The sequence below is a fragment of the Aotus nancymaae genome, unplaced genomic scaffold, assembly GCF_030222135.1.
Source record: "Aotus nancymaae isolate 86718 unplaced genomic scaffold, 86718_ANA_hifiasm-v0.15.2.pri h1tg000029l, whole genome shotgun sequence".
In the NCBI taxonomy this organism is placed as follows: Eukaryota; Metazoa; Chordata; class Mammalia; order Primates; family Aotidae; genus Aotus; species Aotus nancymaae.
The window spans coordinates 28,184,839-28,208,988 of NW_026988442.1; the positions used below are offsets into that span (position 1 = coordinate 28,184,839).

General features: G+C 41.4%; 1 protein-coding gene across 5 annotated transcripts in view; it reads left to right on the forward strand.

The window, feature by feature from the left end:
- The window catches only part of ARFGEF2 (ADP ribosylation factor guanine nucleotide exchange factor 2), a 102,795-nt gene that overhangs the window by 51,665 nt on the left and 26,980 nt on the right, over window positions 1–24,150 (forward strand). For all 5 annotated transcript variants that reach the window (XM_064382501.1, XM_064382502.1, XM_064382503.1 and 2 more), the window contains 11 exons: window positions 1,567–1,651; window positions 1,755–1,926; window positions 2,546–2,697; window positions 2,782–2,910; window positions 4,272–4,430; window positions 7,689–7,836; window positions 8,998–9,097; window positions 10,807–10,847; window positions 10,950–11,119; window positions 17,513–17,664; window positions 22,275–22,447. In XM_064382501.1, the coding sequence (XP_064238571.1) occupies window positions 1,567–1,651; window positions 1,755–1,926; window positions 2,546–2,697; window positions 2,782–2,910; window positions 4,272–4,430; window positions 7,689–7,836; window positions 8,998–9,097; window positions 10,807–10,847; window positions 10,950–11,119; window positions 17,513–17,664; window positions 22,275–22,447 (1,481 nt within the window). The remainder of the gene's footprint in view (window positions 1–1,566; window positions 1,652–1,754; window positions 1,927–2,545; window positions 2,698–2,781; window positions 2,911–4,271; window positions 4,431–7,688; window positions 7,837–8,997; window positions 9,098–10,806; window positions 10,848–10,949; window positions 11,120–17,512; window positions 17,665–22,274; window positions 22,448–24,150) is intronic.

The window sequence follows — 24,150 nt, forward strand, 5'->3', positions numbered from 1 at the left end:
CTTGAAACATTTTAATAACAGTTTGCCTCTAAAGTCAAGTTTGTTTTCATATTAATTTGTCCCAGTCCTCCAAGCATATAGCATGCTGTCCCCAGGAGATGGCAGGATTGGCAAAGGCACCATATGATCATTTTAACCAAATAGACATTAGATCTGTCTCTGAAGGCATAATTAGATGCTATTTACTTAAACGTACTTCCTATGTGGACCTGGAAACCTTGGTCTGTTTTGCTCAGTCAGTTAATATGTGACCCAATTACATCTCATATTAAAAGACCTTTTGTTGTGTTCTTCAAAATTTCTACTTTTCCTATGATGGCCAGTTTGGACAGGACAGTTTCTAGCTTCAGCCTCATATCTTATAAGTCTGTGTTTCCACATGTTGTCCTTCTCTTCTGGCATAGGCAAAAAAGTCAGACTTCACCAGCATATTGTTTAGAATAACATAAATATTTTCCTTTGTATTTCTACTGTTAAATGTTTTAATGGATAATGTAGACTATAAATAACAGCTAAACAGCAGTTTTAGTCATCTTTATGTCATGTCTAGCACAGTGCATGGCACAAAATAGATGTTCTCCAGAACAGGACAGGGTTGGGGGAGGCACTCAAGGCAGTTAGTGTGTGAAATGTAGTAAGATGCCCTCTCTGAGGGTCGGCACTGAATGTAAGGTCTCCTGACGTGCCCACTTGCCTTGCCCTAGTGTTGGCCGCAGATGCTTCTTGGGGTCTTTTAAAAAAATTTATTTGAAATTGCTTTATTCAAAGAAGCCTACATTTTTATTTATTGTCACCCAGGCTGAAGTGCAGTTGGCAGTCTCAGCTCACTGCAACGTCTGCCTCCTGGGTTCAGGTGATTCTCCTGCCTCAGCCTCCTGAGTAGCTGGGATTACAGGCACCTGCCACCATGCCCAGCCAATTTTTGTATTTTTAGTAGAGACGGAGTTTCATCATATTGGCCAGGCTGGTATCAAACCCCTGACCTCAAGGATCCACCCACCTCCCAAAGTGTTGAGATTACAGGTGTGAGCCACCACACCTGGTCAAAAAAGCCTAAAATCTGATACAGATTCTTCTTTTTTTTTTTTTGAGACGAAGGCTTGCTCTGTTGCCAGGCTGGAGTGCAGTGGCGCAATCTCGGCTCACTGCAACCTCAACCCCCTGGGTTCAAGTGATTCTTCCGCCTCAACCTCCCAAGTAGCTGGGACCACAGGTGTGTGCCACCACACCTGGCTAATTTTTTTGTATTTTTAGTAGAGATGGAGTTTCACCATGGCCAGGATGGTCTCGATCTCTTGACCTCATGATCCGCCTGCCTTGGCCTCCCAAAGTGCTGGGATTACAGGCGTGAGCCACCACGCCCGGCCGATATGGATTCTTAATGAGCTTTTTCTACAGTTTGGGTTGCTGTGTCTTGTTCAGTGTTAATGAAAGCATGAAAACTCCTGCCTCTTTTGGAATTGGGGGAGTAGTCGGCTGCTTTTTTTGTGAAGTGTGTCTCTGTTACCATTGTACCTTCCAAACCTCATTACCATGAATGTTGATATCTTGAATTTTTTCCTCCAGGCAAACTCTGTTTGCTAGTGCTGACACTGCTTATGTCCTAGCATATTCAATTATTATGCTAACTACAGACTTGCACAGTCCTCAGGTAAAGTACTTTAATGATTTACATGTTGTAGTAGCTAACAGTGGTTTTACTTGGGCAGTTAGATGTTTTTAAAATGGTTTGTAATTTTTTTTTTTAATTTCAGGTAAAAAATAAAATGACAAAAGAGCAGTATATTAAAATGAATCGGGGTATCAATGATAGTAAAGATCTGCCAGAAGAGTATCTCTCAAGCATCTATGAAGAGATAGAAGGCAAGAAAATTGCAATGAAAGAAACAAAAGAGCACACCATTGCAACCAAATCTACAAAGCAGAGTAAGGTCTAATGGCAAATTATTTCTTTTAATTCTAATTTTGGAGTGTATCAGAATGCATGATTAGATACTGTGGTGATAAATTTAATGTGCATATCTAGATATCTGAAGAGGAAATGTGATTGAATTAATTATTGTGATTATGTTGGGTCTTTTATAATGTCACTCTCTTGCTAGATTTCTGATGAGGAGCAAGAAGGAATTTACAAGTAGTAATCTGATAACTAAATTACTCCCAGAAAATGTTCCTTAAAACTTTGCTTTAATTCAGTGGTGATTGTGCCCACCTTAATTAGATTTACCTTAGATATGGCACCTGGGGAGCTGTCAGTTTCTTTGAGAAGCAGCAAAGAGTTGTGGTGTAGAGTGCAGGCTCTAGAGCCACACTGCCGTAGATCAAGTCCCAGCTCCTCTACTTAGTAATTGGCTGACCCTGGGCAAGTGACTTACCCCTCTGCCTCATTTTTCCCATCTGTAAATGGTAATAATATCTGTAACAGACTCATGAAATGGTTGGGAGGATTTATGAGTTAAACATTGTGCATCTTTTGAAACGGTGCATGGCATGTAGCCAGCCCTCAGTGACTGTTAGCCACACCTGTCATGCTCTTACTTTATAGATGTGGCTAGTGAAAAGCAGCGGCGGCTCCTGTACAATTTGGAGATGGAGCAAATGGCTAAAACAGCCAAAGCTCTGATGGAGGCTGTGAGCCATGCTAAAGCCCCGTTTACGAGTGCCACTCACCTGGACCACGTCCGGCCAATGTTCAAAGTGAGTATCCAATGTGGCTAAGCCTGATTCTGCTCTTTCCATGCTAAAACTCTGGATGTTACCAAAACCTTCCTTCCTTGATAGCTGGTATGGACGCCACTGTTGGCAGCCTACAGCATTGGACTCCAGAACTGTGACGACACTGAAGTGGCCTCCTTGTGTTTGGAAGGCATCCGATGTGCAATCCGAATTGCCTGCATCTTTGGAATGCAGGTAGGTATAAGTCAGCAACGCTCCAGAGATACTGGTGGGTTGTATTCTTTTAGATTTGGCAAAACTTAGAAATGATCAGAAATTGTAGGTTAATCAAGAGTCTTAGCAAACTACTTACTCATGCCTACTAACAAGAAATCCATAGCTTTATGATGACAGTTCATTAGGGGCAAAAATGGAGATATGGATTAAAACTGTCTTTAAGAATAGGTAGGTCAAGCACAGTGGCTCATGCCTGTAATCCCAGCATTTTGGGAGGCTGAGGCAGGCAGATCACCTGAGGTCGGGAGTTTGAGACCAGCCTGACCAACATAGAGAAATCCCATCCCTACTGAAAATGCAAAATTAGCCAGGCGTGGTGGTGCATGCTTGCAATCCAAGCTACTTGGGAGGCTGAGGCAGGAGACTCACTTAAACCCGGGAGGCAGAGGTAGTGGTGAGCCAAGATTGCACCATTGCACTACAGCCTGGGAGACAAGAGTGAAACTCCATCTCAAAATTAAAAAAAAAAAAAAAAAAAAAGGTAGGGTCCAAGCTACTTGACTGGATTTGACAAAACAGACCTCCTGTTCATCTGCCTAACTTGCCTACTTTGGTGTATAAAAATATTATTTTCTAAGATCAGTTTTTATTATAATTTCCCATGTTTCCAACTCTTCCCTGGAGAAACAAGTAGTTCAGTGCAATATGAATATGTCTGTAAACCTTCTGAAACTTGAAAAGTTTAAGCAAATAAATGAAATATAATTCCGAAACTCTTAGGAAATTAGGAGGTTGGCAAAATCCCATGCATCACTTTGTAAGTCAGTAAGAAGTTGCATCTCATTTATTTCTAAAAACTCAATCTTCTGTTCCCATTCATTTTACAGTTAGACATTTTCTTTTATACCAAGATCACAAGCTTTGAAGTTAGACCATTTAGGCTTCAAAACCCAGCCCTGCCACTTCTCCAGCCATGTAACATTGGCCCAGCTAATGTCTCTCCAAGATACCAATTCATTTCCTCATTTGTAAACTTGAGAAAACAGACTTGCCTGGCAGAATTCTTGGAGATGTCAGAATTTATGTGACAATTTTAGCATTCAGCAGACATAATGGAACACGGGACAGGTAAGTTTGACTGAAGTCAATTAGAAAGGAGAGAGCTGCTTCTCAAACGTGGCAGTGCATAGAGAGCCTCTGCAAGATGTTTCAAAAGTGAGAGGGCATTAGCATGGAATAACTGTTGTGTTAGTGTGCAGAAAGCCAGTCAGTGTGCATACAAAAGGTATCAGAGAAGCCCAGTGTGCCAGCCCTGCAGATGTGAGAATGGCCACACTAGGGTTGGAGTCACAGTGTTTTCTCTCGCGCTTCTGTTACAGCTGGAACGAGATGCCTATGTTCAGGCTCTTGCTCGCTTCTCCCTGCTCACAGCCAGCTCCAGCATCACAGAAATGAAGCAGAAAAACATCGACACCATTAAGACACTTATTACAGTGGCTCACACTGATGGCAACTACCTTGGGAATTCTTGGCATGAGGTATGTGTCTCTTTGAATTGCCTTTTCTCAGTTAGGATGACTCCTGGCTTCCTTTTATTCATTGTTGATCTCTTTTGGTCAATTCAATTTTTCTTGAAGTCAAGCCTCACTGTACCCCGTGTATCTGAAAATCACCCTCTCTGGGGCTGTGAAAGGTGGGGGTGAGTTCAGGTGCACCAGCTCACAGTGAGCCCCCTTGCACCCAGCAGCCAGTGTCCCCCATGAAGTGTACTTCTGTTGTTGCAGCTTTCTTTCCATATTAATGCCACTTTTTTTTTAAGTCATTACGTACCTCTTGGGAGGTTGGGAGCTCCTATGATCAATGTATAAATTTAAGACAAAGCCAGGAGCCTGATTAGAAATGGTCGGCAGTCACAATGACCTGTTCAGGAGAGTGCTAGTGAGTTCACATTTTTTTTTAAACAGTATTCTAAGATTCTCACCCAAGGATCCAATTACTTATGTATACAACAATGTATTTAAAAGGATATTTGTTGCAATTTTAGTTGTTCTAGGGAAAAGGTTGGGTTAAAAAGAGCTAGATGTCCCAACAATATAAGAGATTGCAATTTTTTTTTTTGAAGTATGGTACAGCATTCCTTAGGTTATGTGGCCATTTAAAATAATGTTGTGGAAAAGAAAAGATAGGCAGATAGTATGTGCTCTCTGATGGAAGTACACAATACTACCTAAGAAATGTGCTAGCCCCAACTCAAATCTGAATCAATTCAAGCCTATATTGCCAGTTTATAGGAGAAACAATGAACAGAGAAGCCTGTTAGATATGAGGGTACAGCTTGCAAACTCTAGGTGTAACAGACCTGCAGAGCAGATGACCAGGTTTTTCAGCAAATAAATTGCAAGAAAAATAAGTGGAAGGGAGGAGGGTACCTATGGATTAAAAGAGATTTCAGAAAAAAAGATAAAGATGGTATTAAAGACTATTGTGGGAAAACAGTCACAGTAAAATTACAAGTTGTTATAAGACATTGTGAGGCATTGTCTCTTGTGGGAAAATACACAGAGAATGGAGTTTGAAAGGATAGACCAAAGCATTAACATTCTTGTCTGAGTGATGGAATTAATGGAAACTGTTTTGTTCTTGTTTTTCTTCATTTCTAGTTTTTTTCTACCATCTGCATGTATTATACTGTTTTGTTTAGAGAGAAAACTGTGAAAGAATAGAGATGAGGCTGTGGAGAATGTAAAGGACGGTTTGACATAGAAAGAAAATTGCTGTTATCCTTCTTCCCCATGTGGACCAAGCGGCTCAGAGTAAAGGCTCTAGAGCCTGGCAACTGGGGCCCAATTTGGGGCTCCACCCTTTCCTGCCTGGATGGCACAGGCAGGTTACTTTGTCACCAAGTCCCACCTTCTTTATCTCTGCAGCCTTCATAGGGTGGTTATGAGAATGAAAAGGGCTTGGGACTGTATTTGGCAAGTAGTAAGAACTCAGTAGTGTTACCGACTGTCTTCTTCATGGCACCTGGCTTTGCCGCTCTTCACCAGCCTTTCCTCTCTCTGTCACAACTCTGAGTAGCCCATGTTAGAAATAACTGAGTTACAGCTGGGCATAGTGGCTCACACCTGTAATCACACTTTTAGGGGTTGAAGCAGAAGGATTGCTTGAGACTAAGAGTTCCAGACCAGCCTGGGCAACATAACAAGACCCCATATCTTTAAAAAAAAATTTTGTTTTTTAAATAACTAGACACGGTGGTGCATGCCTATAGTCCCACCTACTTGGGAGGCTTAGGCAGCAGGATTGCTTGAGCACAGGAGTTCAAGGCTGCAGTGAGCTGTGATTGTACTACTGTGCTCCAGCAGGGGCAACCGAGCAAGACCTTGTCTCTAAAAGGAAAAAAAATTATTTTGAGTTGTGTGCTTTTTAAAATCATTTCCTGCCTTCTAAGGAATCATAATACCTAGAGAATCAATGAATACTTGCTTTTTCTTCTAAAACTTTTTTTAGGCTGGGAGGTATGACCAATATGAAGTTCCTGCTGCCTGCCAAGTATATGATAGGATCTAGAAATGTTGAAAATTAATTAGCTACCTCTGTCAGGTAGCCCTGAGAAGCCCTGAGAAATCAGCTTGGAACTAATAAGCCCTTGGCCTTTCAGTATTGGTGACATACTTCGAATTCCAGCTATCCCCAGCTTTTGCAAAAGAAAGGGCATTACTAGCTTACTAATAATAATTTAATAGTATCATGCTGTGTGAAGAAATCAGGGGATGATTCTCTTTGGTGGAATTAAGTCCACTTCTCAGTCAAGAGAAAAGCAATGTATAAGTAAAAATACTCTGCAGTGCTCAGTGGTATAGTGGACTCTGGGACTGAATTGTAAGGTCAGCGTGAAAAGCAACACCGAACTTCAGTAAGAAGTTCCCATGAAAATTCCTTAGGGTTTCCCTGGAGGAGGTCTACATGCCATCCCTCAGTAAGTTTCCTGTAGCCAGTGTTTCCTCTGATATAAGTTGGGACCAGTTTCTGTTTCTACAGCTAAGCACACAGGTGGGAGACCTGTGTGCAGGTCTGCATCCTCAAGCACCAGAGGCATCCCTCAGGACCAGGAGATTCAGTCTTATCTCCCACTGCATGTCTGCTTTAGAACATTTTCTTATTCCTTTAGTTAAACCAATTAACAATTGCCAACAGTTTTAAGTGCCAAGAACTTAAGTGTTCAGCAGTGAACAAGACAGAGTAAATGCCGTCTTGGCACCTAAGGCAGGAAACAAACAAACAAATAAATATATGGTATAATACCAAAAAGTGGTAAGCACTAAGAAAAAAGAAAGTATGAGTAGGGCCTGGTAATGGGAAGGTATGATCTCAGGATAGTCAAGAAAGATCTCTTTGAGAGGGACACACGTCTGAGCTGGGAATTGAAGGAGTGAGCCATGGGGAGAAAACATTCCATGCATAAGGAGCAATGAGTGCAAAGGCCCAGGGATGGGACAAGAGATGACAAGTTAAAGGAGCAACACTGAGGCCCGTGAGGCTGTTGTGTTGTCATCTCAGGGGGAGAGTGGAAAAAGGAGGTGGGGATGACTAAGTGGTGTGCCTATTAAGTGGCATAGTGGGAGGAATCCCCCACCTCAGTCCAATGCTTTTTCTCTCTTTATTGAGAGCTTACTAAATTGGTATAAACATCTATATGGCATAACTCCATTGAACCAACTTTCCTTTAATTACTAAATTAAGATTACAGTTCCCTTTTTCAGGCTGTAAGGTAGGAACTCATTTCTTCATCTTAGATCTTGAAATGCATCAGCCAGCTGGAGCTCGCTCAGCTGATAGGAACGGGTGTGAAGACCCGCTACCTGTCTGGATCTGGGCGTGAAAGAGAAGGGAGCCTGAAGAGCCACACATTGGCAGGAGAAGAGTTCATGGGCCTTGGCCTAGGTAAGACACCAAGCCCGGCAGCTGACAGTCACAGATTTGCAAGTTAACCGGGATGAAATCCTTCATATCTTATCAGGACTGTTATGTAAACTGTCTTCCTTTTGTGCCATCTGACAGTGTATTCATGAATGCAAGTGAACATGCTGCTTCAGCTCTCTTAATTGTGATTAAACTGTTGAGTAAAATGTCTATTTTACCAAAATCAGTAGGGTGCATTACTTTTCTTTCTATACCTATAACTATATTGGGAAGAAAAACCATTTGCTTTAAAATGGCCAGATCTCTAGTGCCTGACATTAGAGTGGTATGTATTTGTGTCTCTAGATTTTAAAGGGTAGATTCAACATTTCTTCCATCTTTTGAGGGGTGGGGGGGCCTTTAATTAAACAGTATTCTAATGCAAGTAGAATTATTTCTCTGGCTTTACGTTGGATTGAGAGACTCTTCTGATTGATGTAACATAGTAATAATAGTAAATAGGGCAAACAAATGTGCCACGTCATATTCTTAGCACTCAGTTTATATATTACAACTCATTTAATGCTCATAACAATCCAATGAGAATAGGGACTGTTATCTTCCGTATTTTGTGATTGAGAAAACTGAAGCACGGAGTGAAAAGATATGAGCAATGTCATACTGCCCTCTTGGTAGTATGATTCAAACCCCTAGCCATCCAACTACAGAGTGTAGGCTTCTAGGTCCCATTTAGTGAATGGAATGGTACAGTGTAATGGTTAAAAGTATGGATTCTAGAGAAATGGAGAATTGTAATAGCACCCACTTCTTAGGTACTCGTGAGAATGAGTGGAATGAAATTCTGTAAAGCACACCAAGCATTCAGCAGGTGTGAGCCATTACATGTTCTGGGAGCTCTGGATTAATATCAATTGATTCAAATTTGTTTTCCTAAATACAGGCCTTTAATACCATAAAAATGGTATTGGTTGGTACAAACAAGAAAGCTTATACTAACAATGTATTTTAAATGCCAAATGCCAAAGCATAACTTTAATTTTATCATCAGTATGTTTGTTTTTTGAACTTGCAGATTCATTCTTATTTATGTCCCCTGTCTCTGCATGTTGACGTAACAAGATGCTTTGTTCTAAATACTTGACTGTTTTTGAAGTGCTGCTGATTTTGTGTATTGTGTTTCAGGTAATTTGGTGAGTGGCGGAGTGGATAAAAGACAGATGGCAAGCTTTCAAGAATCGGTTGGTGAGACCAGCTCGCAGAGTGTAGTTGTAGCTGTGGACAGGTAATGATTTTATTTTTCAGTGGGCCTGAACTACCCAGTGGTTTGGCAGCCTCTCTGTAGTTACTGAACATGAATGATTCCTAATTTGTTTAACTGATGTAAGTGTTGTTAGCTACAGGTTAAGTGTCACATTTATTTGAATTTCGACTTTTAGAAAAGTTATAACTTTAAAATTGTGACAAATTATATCAAAAACAAAGAGTTTTTTGCTTATGTTGGTGTTTTAAATTACCTTGTTTCCTTAGTAGAAATTACTTTTTTAAAAAATCTCAAGAAGAGTATAGGCTGGAAAGCTTACGCATGAATAAGAGTTGGCTGAGTTCACAGTTTCCTTTTTTTTTCCTCAAAACTTTTCCATTATTTCTTTTTACTTCAAAACTTGACATAAAAATCCAGGAGAGATGTTTCCCATAAAGAAGCTTCATACTTATTAGGAATCACTCTCCATTTCCTTTTCTTTCCTTCCCCCATTTCTTAGTAACTGTAACCACTAATCTACAGATTTGCGTGTTCTGTACATTGTTTAATTGTCTATCTTCCCTTTTTATTATTTTGATGTTCATTATATTCTGTTTATTAACCAAATGGTTTCCTTATGCCAACATCTTTCCTTTTAATTCTATCCTTTTTCAACTCATGTATGTTGCCTTTGTTGTTAATTGCATATAACATCGTGTCTTTTTTTTCCCCTCTTCCTCCATTATTACTGCCTTCTTTGTATTAAATAGATATTTTCTAGTATATCATTTTACTTCTGATCATTTCTTTTGCTATATCTTTTTTTATATATCTTTTTTTTTTAAAGACAGTGTTGCTCTGTCACCCAGGCTGGAGTGCAGTGGTGCAATGTCAGCTCATTGCAACTTCCGCCTCCCAGGTTCAAGTGATTCTCCTGCCTCAGCCTCCTACACAGTGGGACTACAGGCATGTGCCACCATGCCCAACTAATTTTTGTATTTTTAGTAGAGACAGGGTTTCGTGTTGGCCAGGCTGGTCTCAAACTCATGACCTAAAGTGATCCACCTGTCTTCGTCTCCCAAAGTGCTGGGATTACAGGTGTGAGCCACTGTGCCTGGGCTCCCCCTTCTTTTGATATGTTACTTTGTCTTCTGCTCACTATAGGCTTTTCTGCTTTCAACTCAGTTTACTTTTCTTGACCTGTTCTATACTTGTAATACCACATCATTTATTTCGGTGGAGGTGTCAGACCTAATGTTTCCTCTCTGCCTTGTCTGAGAGTCTGAGAAACTTTAGCTTCCAAATCTAATTAAAAAGAAAAAGCCTGTGTGCCCAGAGGTCATCTGGCTTTTATGCCCAGTGCTAAGACAGAAGCAGAATTGCCCTCAGGCTACTAAATCTAATTATTATTATTATTATTTTTTTTTATTTTTTTGAGACACAGTCTGGCTCTGCTGCCCAGGCTAGAGTGCAGTGGCATGATCTCGGCTCACTGCAACCTCCGCCTCCTGAGTTCAAGTGATTCTTCTGCTTCAGCCTCCCGAGTAGCTGGGATTACAGGCGCCCACCACCACACCTGAATAATTTTTTGTATTTTTAGTAGAGACGAGGTCTCGCCATGTTGGCCAGGCTAGTTTTGAGCTCCTGACCTCACATGATCCACCCTCCTTGGCCTCCCAGAGTGCTAGGATTACAGGTGTCAGCCACCACATCCAGCCTAATGTTTATTTTGTCTGGAATTATCTTCCTAGAATTTTTACTGGATCTACCAGACTGGATGGAAATGCTATAGGTATGTATTTGACTTACCTGTGACAACTACAAAAGCCTCATGCTGTAACCGTCTAACTGTTCCTAATGAGGCTTTGCGTGTATTGTTGGGTCTGGCCTGTAGTTGACTTTGTCCGCTGGCTATGTGCTGTGTCCATGGATGAACTGGCCTCCCCCCACCATCCTCGCATGTTCAGCTTGCAGAAGATTGTGGAGATATCATACTACAACATGAATCGGATCCGACTGCAGTGGTCTCGAATATGGCATGTGATTGGAGATCACTTCAATAAGGTAACTTCAAATTTAAAAGCCATTGCTGTTAAAAAAAAAAAAAAAAACTAGGCAACTGAATTCAAAAAAAGAAGTGATAAATAATTTGCCCTGTTTTTTAGATGCCTCTAATTCGTTTTCCCTGTGAAGTCAAAGGACAGCTTGATAGGAGTAATATCATACTTACATATTGGTAGAATTCATGTAGAATGAGTTAAAAATCTAGTGGTATTAAAAATACTTTAATATTCCACATGCAGAATGTAGGCTAAGACCACAAAGATTATTACAGCCACTGGGCAAATAGACTGATGCTTGGAAGCATTGCGAAATCCAGAAAGGCCTTCTAAATGACCTAATGTTAAGTTCCAGGTAGTTTCACTCTTCAGTGTCACTGCTTGTATTCCAGCTGCCATTCTTCTGAAACTTTTGTTGAAAAAAATTAATATTTGGGCTGGACGCAGTCGCTCACGCCTGTAATCTCAGCACTTTGGGAGGCCAAGGCGGGTGGATCACCTGAGGTCAGGAGTTTGAGACCAGCCTGGTCAACACAGCAAAACCCCATCTCTACTAAAAATACAAAAAAAAAAATAGCCGGGCATGGTGGTGTGCACCTGTAATCCCTGCTACTAGGGAGGCTGATGCAGGAGAATTGCTTGAACCTGGGAGGTGGAGGTTGTGGTGAGCCAAGATCATGCTACTGCACTCCAGCATGGGCAACAGAGCAAGACTCTGCCTCAAAATAATAATAATAATAATTGTTTTTAAATCAGTAACAAGCCAAAAACACATCTGGGTTCTAAAAGTGACAACTGTTGGGAGTAAACCAGACTGAATTCTTCCTCTTTACCAGAAGTTTTATTATGTACATACAGACATATGCACACATATATTGAATAAATAAAATGTCAGATATGTTTTATCACAGTGAAGAAACTGGGAACAAAGCAATCAAAAGAAATGTATGTATGTATTTGTGATGTTGTTTGCTTCTTAAGGGAAACATAACTTAATAACAGCTTCTTACCAAAACACATTTCATGATCTCAAGAAAATTTTCTTAAGTCTGGAGATGAAGAGTTATAATACTAATGCTTAAAAATAGTGTTAATAAAAACAAAATACAGAAATTCTGTACATTGAATAGAGGAAAATCTTAAAGTAGTCTGCCATTGGGGTATAGAATAACCAGTGGGGTGCTGGTAAATGATTTGTAGCATCAGCCAGTTTCTGTGTGTAAATACCCTGCCATAGCCAATTTAAAGCTAGCAGTATGATGTAACTAGGGAAGAGATGGGCACCCCATCACCTCTTGTAGACAGGTGCTAGTCTACTCCACCACTCTGCTGAAATGAAGCATTGTCAAATGTATGTAGGCTTGCTTCTAACTTGGTGCATCAGCTAATGAAAGTTCCTTGTTTTTCTAGCAGCTGAAATTAAGGCACCTCACAGCACACCATCTGTTTTACAAAATATCCGACTGCTTCATGCCGGGTACTGGACAGATGAGGCTCCCGCCTGTCTGTCCTTTCCCATCAGTTCCGTTTTATGATAAAATTTTATCACTCCCATTTTATGATAAAATAACTGATGGGAAAGGATCAAGCATGTCGTATATCAGGGTTATTGAGAAAATGTGGTCAGGAAAGCTCCCTCATTGGAAGTGGCCTTGACCCAGACGAACTGTTTGTTGAGTGGATGGTATCACTTTAAAGAATCAGCTAACTCAGCACTATCTTTCCCACTGTTCTGAGTAAACAAATTCCTAATTGGGTGAGTTGAAATAATTGATGTGAATTTGTTTGAGAAAGAAAATGTGAATCATTGCCATTACTGTACCTTGTATTGTTGTCCAAGCATGTGACAGCTAAGCCAGAACAAACGCTGCTCATTTATTCCACAAGATAATTTGGCTGGCAGCTGTGGAATCCTTTGTTCTTTCAGAAGTGACTAGCCAAAAGTGTTTTGGTAAATGTTTCCCAGGAAGTCTTCCGTTTTGTGTTCATTGGGACTTCTGTTTTGGGAGGGGAGCATCAGTTTGCTTAAGTTACTTTTCCCACCTATGATTCTGTTGTCGAGACTGTGTGCCAGTTCTCAGTATCTACGGACCACTTACAGGCAAGCTTGGGACATAGGGTGGCAGGTAGGAACCAGACATTTCATTGTCATCAACTTCATTACAGATGTCTGTTTCATTTAATCAGTGCTCACTCTGGAGCTCTTTTTTTTTTTTGAGACAGAGTTTCACACTGTCACCCATGCTGGACAGCAGTGGCTCGATCTTGGCTCATTGCAACCTCTGCCTTCCGACTTCAAGCAATTCTCCTGGGACTACATGTATGCATCACCACACCCAGCTAATTTTTGTATTTTTAGTAGAGATAGGGTTTCACCATGTTGGCTAGCCTGGTCTCAAATTCCTGACCTCAAATGATCTGCTCCCCTCAGCCTCCCAAAGTGTTGGGATTATAGGTGTGAGCCACTGCACCTGGCCCTTACTCTGGAACTCTTAACTTTTTCCACCACCTTGGAAAGATGTTCTTCCCTTTGTGAACTGGGGCACTTAAGAATCTTGCAGATTTGAAGAAATGTAGATGACTCAGTAGAGCTGTAACTTAGCCCTCAGGGTGCTGTCAGGGTTGTTCGCACAGTTACATGATTCTCTTGAACTAGGGGCACAAGCACTGTGCCCTGGGTAAGCAAAGCTGTACACTGAACATGGTGTGTATACCTGGAACATCTGTTTTGCCTGGATTTTTAGAAGGGGAATATTCTTTTTATTAGTTTATAATTACATTAACATACTCCCCTTTAAACAAAAATTACAGCTAAAACACTTTTGACCACCCTCCCCCACACATCTGGCCCTCTCCAAAGCTAATTATTCTTACCAGTTTGATGTATATCTTTCCAGACATTTTTGTATGCATGTACCTAATGTATGTACTCATAGAAATATTATAGATAATACTGTCTTGGTTTGTTTCACTTTTAAAAAAATATCTTCCACTTAGCAAGGAATCATAAAGATTTAACCATGTTAGCATAGGTAGATTTGTTCTTTTTAAAAAAATTATAATAGAATACACATAACAGGCCGGGCGCAGTGGCTCATGCCTGTAATCCCAGCACTTTGGGAGGCCGAGGTAGGCAGATCATCTGAGGTCAGGAGTTCGAGACTAGCCCGGCCAACATAGCGAAAACCTGTCTCTACTAAAAAATACAAAAATTAGCTGGGCGTGGTGACGGGTACCTGTAATCCCAGCTACACAGGAAGCTGAGGCAGGAGAATATCTTGAACCTGAAAAGTGGAGGTTGCAGTGAGTTGAGATTGTGCCATTGCACTCCAGCCTGGGCAACAAGAGTAAAACTGTGGGCCGGGTGCGGTGGCTCACACCTGTAATCCCAGCACTTTGGGAGGCCAAGGTGGGTGGATCACCTGAGGTCAGAAGTTCAAGACCAGCCTGGCCATCATGGTGAAACCCCATCTTTTAAAAAAAAAAAAAAAAAGAAAGAAAGAAAAAGGAAGAGTAAAACTGTGTCTCAAAAATAAAATACATATAAAATTTACCATCCTAACCATTTTAACCATACAGTTCAGTAGTGTTAGGTATACTCACATTGTTGTGCAACAGATCTCTAGGACCCTTTTCATCTTGCAAAACTGAAACTGCATACCCGTTAAACAGTAACTCCCACTTTCACCCTACCAACCATAGGCAACCACTGTTCTGCTCTGTGTCCCTAGGAACTTGACTGCTCTAGGTACCTCATATAAGTAGAATCATGTTGTGTTTGTCTTTTTGGGACTCCCTTATTTCATTCAGCATAGTAATGTCTTCAAGGTTCATCCATGTTGTTGTACGTATCAGAATTTCCTTTTCAAGGCTGACTTCGTTTTCTTTTTATTTTTTATTTGAATTTTTTTGACATAGCTTCACTCTTATTGCCCAGGCTGGAGTGGTGAAGTGGCACCATCTTGGCTCACTACAACCTCCACCTCCCAAGTACAAGCAATTCTTCTGCCTCAGCCTCCCAAGTAGCTGGGATTACAGGCGCCCACCACCACACCCAGCTAAATTTTTTTTTATTTTTAGTAGAGACATGGTTTCACCATGTTGGCCAGACTGGTCTCGAACTCTTGACCTCAAGTCATCTGCCCACCTCAGCCTCCCAAAGTGTTGGGATTACAAGTGTGAGCCACCATGCCTGGCCCAATTTTTTTTTTTTAATTTTTTAATTTGAGACGGATCTCATTCTTATGTCACCCAGGCTGGAGTGCAGTGGCACCATCTTGGCTCATTGCAACCTCCACTTCCCAGGTTCAAGCAGTTCTGCCTCAGCCTCCCATGCCACCACACCCAGCTAATTTTTGTGTTTTTAGTAGAGACAGGATTTCACCATGTTGGCCCGGTTGGTCTTGAACTCCTGACCTCAGGTGATCCTCCCGCCTCAGCCTCCCAAAGTGCTGGGATTACAGGTGTGAGCCACCACACCTGGCCCCAATTTTTCATTATTACAAATGATATTGCTGCATTGTAATTGTTAAAAATAAAACATCAGGTCAGACCACATGTCAATGAATGTCTCACTTGGAGCAGGCCTCTGCAAGATGCCCCCAGATCCACTGGCAGGGGGTGCTGATGGGAAGCATTCTCTCGCTCTGTTTTTAGAGATTCTTCTTGAGAGAAAAGTCTGTAAAGCACCAGCCAAATATTTACCCATAACTCTAGTTCCTAAAAGTAGGTAAACCAGAGACAAGTACAACTTTTAAGTAAATTGAAAAGCCTCAATAATTTTGCAGAATTTGATGATATTTATTTCAAAGTCATTTGCTTTAGATGACAGACATTGGGAAAGTGTGAAAAGGTTTTCCATAGACTATGACGTCTTTTGACCCTTCATATCTATATAGATATACATATATCTATCTATATATAGATAGATATACGTGTGTATATATATATCTATATATCTCTCTCTATATATATATATTTGGAGGAAATTAAATAGCACCTTGGGAGATGTTGTTTAATGGGTATAAAGTTTTATTTTTTCAAGATGAAAAGACTTCTTGGCCGGGCATGATGGCTCATGCCTGTGATCCTACCACTTTGGGAGGCTGAGATGGGCTGATTGCTTCAGGTCAGGAGTTCAAGACCAGCCTGGCCAACATGGTGAAACCCTGTCTCTTCTTAAAAAAAAAAAAAAAAAAATTAGCTGGACAGGGTGGCAGGTGCCTGTAATCCCAGCTACTCAGGAGTCTGAGGCAGGAGAATTGCTTAAACCCAGGAGGCAGAGGTTGCAGTGAGCCGATATGGGGCCACTGCACTCTAGCCTGGGCAACAGAGTAAGACTTTATGTTAAAAAAAAAAAAAAAAAAAGCAAGCAAGGAAAGAGGACTGGGCACAGTGGCTCACACCTCTAATCCCAGCACTTTGGGAGGCCAAGGCAGGTGTATCACGAGGTCAGGAGTTGAAGGCCTGGCCAAGATGGTGAAACCCCATCTCTACTAAAAATACAAAAATTAGCTGGGCGTGGTGGCAGGCCCCTGTAATCCCAACTACTTGGGAGGCTGAGGCAGAGAATTCCTTGAACCCTGGAGGCAGAGGTTGCAGTGAGCCAAGATCATGCTACTGCACTCCAACCTGGTTGACAGCAAGACTCTGTCTCAAAAAAAAAAAAAAAAAGAAAAGAAAAAAGTTCTGATGGTTTCACAATTGTATGAATGTATACTACTGAACTGTTCACTTAGAATGGTTAAGATGGTAGATTTTGTGTAATGTGTATTTTACAGTTAGAAAAATTGAGTATAGTTGCAAGTTTAATAGCAAAAAAAAAAAAAAAAGAAAAAATAGGCTGGGCTCAGTGGCTCACACCTGTAATCCTAGCACTTTGGGAGGCCGAGGTGAGTGGATCACCTCAGATTAGGAGTTCAAGACCAGCTTGGCCAACATGGTGAAACCCTATCTCTACTAAAAACACAAAAATCAGTTGGGCATGGTGGTAAACACCTGTAATCCCAGCTACTTGGAAGGTTGAGGCAGGAGAATTGCTTGAACCTGGGAGGCGGAAGTTGCAGTGAGCAGAGATCATTCCACTGCACTTTAACCTGGGTGACAGAGCTAGACTCCATCTTGGAAATAATAATAATAGTAATAAAATGAAATTTAAAGAAAAAAAGCACATTTTAAATGCATATTTAATTAAATATGCAATACTGACTGATTTTCGTCCTTACACTTAAATAAAATTGGACAGATCATAGCCAAGAAATAGCATTTTCTTTTCTTCTTAGTTGTGTTTTCCCAGAATGTTTGTTTTGAAGGTAGGTTGTCCATCTTTGCTGCTAAGAGCTCCACTTCTGTCATTGTTACACTGTACCTGTTTCACATCAGTTCCTCTTCTGCTCAGGTTGGCTGCAACCCTAATGAAGATGTGGCTATCTTTGCTGTTGACTCATTAAGGCAGCTCTCCATGAAGTTTCTTGAGAAGGGTGAATTAGCCAACTTCCGTTTCCAGAAAGATTTTCTGAGGCCCTTTGAGCATATTATGAAGAAAAACAGGTATGTGTTTTGCTCTGGAAGACCCTTGGTCAAATTTCCTTTTGGAGCTCCCAGAAGCCCTCCTAACGCTAACCACAGGATTATTTTTTTTCCTTCCTTGTCAGTGGAAACAAATAGAATGAATAGACTGTGATTCATGTGGATTTTTCTGAAATAAATCTCACTAAGATCTATGTATAACCTTTCCTAGGAGGACAGATGTCATCCTGCAACTTGTAGAAATTTGTCATGAACCTCTTTTGGGACTGGTGCTGGGGGAGATTAGAGAAAGAGCCACTGCAGATGCCTCCTCAAACCAGGATAAGAATTATGTGACCTAGCACTTTTCCCCCAGGGAGATATAAAAGAGGTCAGGACACCGGGTCCATACTGTTCATTCACTCAGCCTATACTTATTGAGGCCTGCCATCTGTTAGACACTATAAAGAAAACATTTTAAAATCCCTGTTTTTGGCTGGGTGCAGTGGCTCACGCCTGTAATCCCAGCACTTTGGGAGTCCGAGGCGGGTGGATCACCTGAGCAGGAGTTTGAGACCAGCCTAGCCAAGATGGTGAAAACCCATCTCTACTAAAAATAAAAATAAAAAATAAGCCAGTCGTGGTGGTGAGCACCTGTAATCCCAGCTACTCGGGAGGCTAAGGTAGGACAGTCACTTGAACATAAATATCAATGGTGGTAATGTGCTCTGAAGGACATTATGTCAAGGTAGGGGGATAGTGATGGAAGCATTCTTCTATCCAGGGCAGCCAGCTAACATGTGTTTGCTAAGAGGACCCTTAGGAAAAGGCCTTAGGGAAGTCAGGAATAAGCCAAGAGTAGCCATATGCTGCCTTGGCATGAGAATTATGAACAAGGGGAAGAGCAAAAGCAAACGGCCTGTAGTGGGTAGTGCTTGGCATAGGTAAGGAGGCCAGTGTGGCTGGAATGGAGGGAACAAGGCAGGTAGTAGAAGGTGACGTCCCTCCCAGTGGTAGCAGAGCACCTAGATCACATAGGAGGTATTGGCTATTGTCAGCACTTTGGCTTGCGCTCATGAAAGATGGAAGTCGTTGGAGGATTTTAAGCAGATAGTGAAATGGTCTGACATACTTTAAAGGATAACCCTGCATTTTTCCATGGAAAATGAGGAGCAATAGGATGAGGTAGGAGGTCGTTGTAGTTGTCCAGATTTGGACTAAGTGGGAGCAGTGGCAGTGATGGATTAGATTCTGTGCACATTTGGAAAGGGAATTCTATACCATGTGTGATGAATTGGCTATGGAGCATAAAGGAAGAAATGTCAAGGATGACTGTTGGACCTAATTCCTCATATCTGCATGCACTCCCCTAAAAAGTATACTCCAGATCAGCCTGGATCTTTTTTTTTTTTTTTTTTTTTTTTGAGACGGAGTTTCGCTCTTGATACCCAGGCTGGAGTGCAATGGCGCGATCTCGGCTCACCGCAACCTCCGCCTCCTGGGTTCAGGCAATTCTCCTGCCTCAGCCTCCTGAGTAGCTGGGATTACAGGCACGCGCCACCATGCCCAGCTAATTTTTTGTATTAGTAGAGACGGGGTTTCACCATGTCGACCAGGATGGTCTCGATCTCTTGACCTCGTGATCCACCCGCCTTGGCCTCCCAAAGTGCTGGGATTACAGGCTTGAGCCACCGCACCCGGACTTTTTTTTTTTTTTTTTTAGACAGAGTTTTGCTCTTGTTGCTCAGGCTGGAGTGCAGTGGTGCAATCTCGGCTCACTGCAATCTCTGCCTCTCGGGTTCAAGCAGTTTTCCTGCCTCAGCCTCCCAAGTACCTAGGATTACAGGCACACACCACCATGCCTGGCTAATTTTGTATTTTTAGTAGAGATGGGGTTTCACCATGTTGGTCAGGCTGGTCTCAAACTTCTGACCTCAAGTGATCTGCCTGCCTCTGCCTCCCAAAGTGCTGGGATTACAGGCATGAGCTGCCGCATCTGTCCTTTCTTTCTTTCTTTTTTTTTTTTTTTTTTAAAAGAAAATAAAAGTTCCCAAGCTGGAAGCCAGAGCAGCAGGCTGTTAACGGTAGTAAATAAAAGGACACCAGAAAAGTTTCCTTGACGTGCCCCTCTTTCTCCTGGCATCTGCATTGTCTGCTTTATTGCTCATTTCAAGAGAACCAAAATTAAGCCCAGAGTCTGGCAGAACCCTTGATTTTAGCAAATACACAAAAGTATTTTCCCACCTTTGGGAACATCATTGAGAGTACGTCAGGAGACTAAGGCTTCACATGGCCAAGCCATGTGCTCGAGTCTCATTGCATGGAAGTCCTTATCTTCTAACTCCAGACCTTCCCTTCCTGTCCCCCTATTCCCATTTGAAAAGGGGCAGAGTGAGTTTAGAATCACGTGTTGCCAGGCAGTCTTAGATAATGTCAGTGGAACTGTAACTTACTGTAACATTTCCAAAAGCATTTTGGTGATATGTGTTAAGAATCCTGATATTTTTGTGCCCCTTTGACTCAGTAATTCCACACTTCTGTAATTATCCAAAGCAGTTAATGTGAAATATAATAAAGCATTATAAGTCACAGAAAATAGTTTTCTAGAAAAAAACAGAAACCGTCTAAATAAACAAATGTTAAAATAAATGTTAGTACAGGCACAACATGGGATATTGTTTTAGCTGTTAAAAATGTTCACAATATTTGGCCAGGTGTGGTGGCTCATGCCTGTAATCCCAGCATTTTGGGAGGCCGAGGCAGGTGGATCACCTGAGGTCAGGAGTTCAAGACCAGCATGGCCAGCACGATGAAACCCCATCTCTATTAATAATTCAAAAATTAGCTGTGCATGGTGGCACACGCCTGTAATCCCAGCTACTCAGGAAGCTGAGGCAGAAGAATCACTTGAACCCAGGAGGCAGAGGTTGCAGTGAGCCAAGATCGTGCTACTGCACTCCAGCCTGGATGACAAGAGAAACTCCATCTCAAAAAAAAAAAAAAAGAAGGTTCACAATGTTTATAATGTGGGAAATGACTAATAGTTTAGAGAAGAGGACTGGTTGTAGAATTGAACAGACAATATAATAGAGATAGTGAAATGTATCTCTCCATTTGAAATACCATGTATCATGTAAAGAATTTTTTTTTTTTTTTGAGATGTAGTCGCACCCTGTCACCCAGGCTGGAGTGCAGTGGTGTGATCTTGGCTTACTACAGTCTCTGCCTCCCCAGTTCAAGCAGTTTTCCTCCCTCACCCTCCCAAGTAGCTGGAATTACAGGCATGCACCACCATGCCCAGCTAATTTTTGTATTTTTAGTAGAGATGGGGTTTCACCATGTTGGCCAAGCTGGTCTTGAACTCCTGACCTCAGGTGATCCACCTGCTTTGGCCTCCCAAAGTGCTGGGATTACAGATGTGAACTCACTGGGCCCAGGTGAATTTTTTTAATCATACTTTTTCTGCATTTTCTAAAACTTTTACTATCATCATATCTTACTTCTAACAATCAGGCAAAAAACATTTTAACAAATATAGTTTTGTCAAAAAGTTGCTTTATTCTCCATGGGGAGACAACCATGAATTCATTTTTATTATATATTGAAGTTACTTACACTGTGTAGCCAGTCCTTTGTTATCTTCAGGTGGCGTGTTTACTTTATGGACTTTCAGCTAATTTTTAACTGTTTTGACTTTCTCCTTGCCTTCTCTAAATGGCCTTTCCTATTATTGGTTAGTGTGGGCCTAGAAGACAAACATGAATGTTATTCTAAGCCAGATAAAATTTGAAAGTCATGAGCCTGGAGTCAGAGGTTGCAATGAGTCAGGATTGCTCTACTGCACTCCAGCCTGGGCAACAGAGCAAGACCCTGTCTGAATAAAAAAAAAAAAAATTGAAAGTCAAACCTGCAATCCAAAGGCTACTGTACTGACTTTTAAAGCTAGTACTGTTGAAGCAATAGGCTTTTATAGCTTTTCTTCTTGCTATTTGTGAGATAATAGGGTTCCTTCATAATAGTATGTCTTAATAGATTGTGAGACAGTTGCAGCTGTTCCAGAAAATCAGCCATTTTCTCAAGTTTTGCTTTATAATAATTTGGATAAACGTTGCATCTTAAATTATATATGTATACTCTGATCCACATATATGTGTTTATCACATAGGTATATGTGATAAACAAAAATCTAAGAAGATATACACAAAATTTAGTAATGGTTATCTCTAGGTAGCAGAATTATATTATTAGAAACGTTTCTGGCCAGAAAAACTGACCAACAATGACTTAAACCATAAGGCTGTTTATTATTTTCATAACAGGAAAGAAGTCAGAGGCAAGCATTCCAACTTTGGTTACATTACCCAGATAGGTACTATTTGAGACCCAGGCTTTTTCCTTTTGTTCTTCCATTGAGAGGGTCAGCTTTTCAACCTTGAGTTTATTGTTTTGTGATTGCAGGCTGGTGGTTGTAGCTCTATGCAGCTGCTTGGTTTGGAATGGAAGTGAGAGGAAATGGGGCAGAGCCCAAATGTGGATTGCTATGTGCTATAAGAAATGTTTGTTTAAGTGCTACTTCTAAGAGATGAGCTATGTTCATTTCTCTTCCCATTCTCTAAAGTACAGATAATATGGCTGTCCGGTTCCTTCCTCAGGTCTCCCACCATCCGGGACATGGTGATCCGCTGCATTGCCCAGATGGTGAACTCCCAGGCGGCCAACATCCGCTCAGGCTGGAAGAACATATTTGCCGTGTTCCACCAGGCAGCCTCTGATCATGACGGGAACATTGTGGAGCTGGCCTTCCAGACCACTTGCCACATTGTCAGTAAGTGGCTGTGTTCCCTCCCTACTAATGTCCCACCTGCAAGTCTAGAAGGGTGTCACTTACTTGCTATTTTACTGCCTACAGGGGCCTCCCTACCTTGGCTCTACTGTGATATAGTAATGTGCCAGACAGTGTTGTAAGCACTTGACAAGTATTAATCTGCATTTTAACTCTGTTTTGACTTACTCTTTGCCTTTTCTAAATGGCCTTTCCTGTTATCAGTCAGTTTGAGTCCAGCAGACAAACGTGAATGTTATTTCAAGCCAGATGCAGTTTTAAAGTCAATTCAATCCTAAGGCCACTGTAATGACTATGAGAGAAGTACAGTCGATCCTCATTATTGGTGGATTCCATGTGTGTACTCACTAAGATGTATATATATTATTAACTCCACAACCAATACTCATGGTGTTTTTGTGGTCATTTGCCAACATGTGCGTGCATAGAACAGCAAAAAACTTAGTCACCCAAGGCGCATATTCCCAGTTGTGGGGGAAGAAGGTGGCGCCCTGCCTTCTTGTTTCAGCTGTCATGACATAAACAAGTGTGCTTTCTGTGGCCTATTGAGTGCCATGTTTTTTATATTTTTGTGCTTTTTGTTGGTGATTTCACTGTTTAAAATGCCCTCAAGCATAGTGCTGAATGCTGGGTAGTGTTCTATGTGCAGAAAGACTGTGATGTGTCTTATAAAAAATACGTATGTTAGATGAGCTTCCTTCAGGCATGAGTTATAGCACTATTGGCTGTGAGTTCAGTGTTAATGAATCAACAACATCTGTTAAATAAGATGTCTTTTGGCTGGGCACAGTGGCTCACGCCTGTAATCCCAGCACTTTAGGAGGCCGAGGCGGGTGGCTCACAAGGTCAGTAGTTCAAGACCAGCTTGACCAACGTGGTGAAACCCCATCTCTACTAAAAAAAAAAAATACAAAAATTAACCAGGCGTGGTGGCACGTGCCTGTAATCTCAGCTACTCAGGAGGCTGAGGCAGGAGAATCACTTGAACCAGGAGGCGGAGGTTGCAGTGACCCGAGATCATGCCACTGCACTCCAGCCTGGGCGACAGAGCAAGACTCTGTCTCAAAAAACAAACAAACAAAACAAGGTGTCTTTTAAACAGGAATACACATAAAACAAGGTTCTTGAAATCATGTTCTGAGCAGAGACTTGCAGGAATCTAGCTCCTATCTCCATATTTCCCCCAGGAGCCATGGTTCAGTATTCTTGAATTCATTGTTTATGGCAACTTTATAGAATATAAATATCATGAATAACAAGAACAGACTGTCCCATTATTTCCCCCATGTTACTGAAGAGCAAACTGAGGCACAGAAAAACAAGTATAACCACTTGCCTGAGGACATGCAATTTGGACATAGCGGAGCCAGGACTTGCACTCAGGCAGTCTAGCCCAGAGCTAGTGCAGTGTCCCTCTCCTCTGGACTGACCAGGAATCCTGGGTTCTGCCTGCCAGCATGTAACAAGATGTTTACTTGGTCTCTGTGGAAATTTGTAGGCATTGAGTAATCTTTGCACATAGTTGGCATTCAATAAATGTTGAATTAATGGATATTTGGGTCTTTACATCATTGCTTGATCTCAGGAAGACTGTCTAGCCCAAGCTGTACCCAATGTATTCATTCCTGAGTAATTTAATAAGAAAAAGTGTCTTCCAAAGATACTGACATGTTTTTCTTAGATTT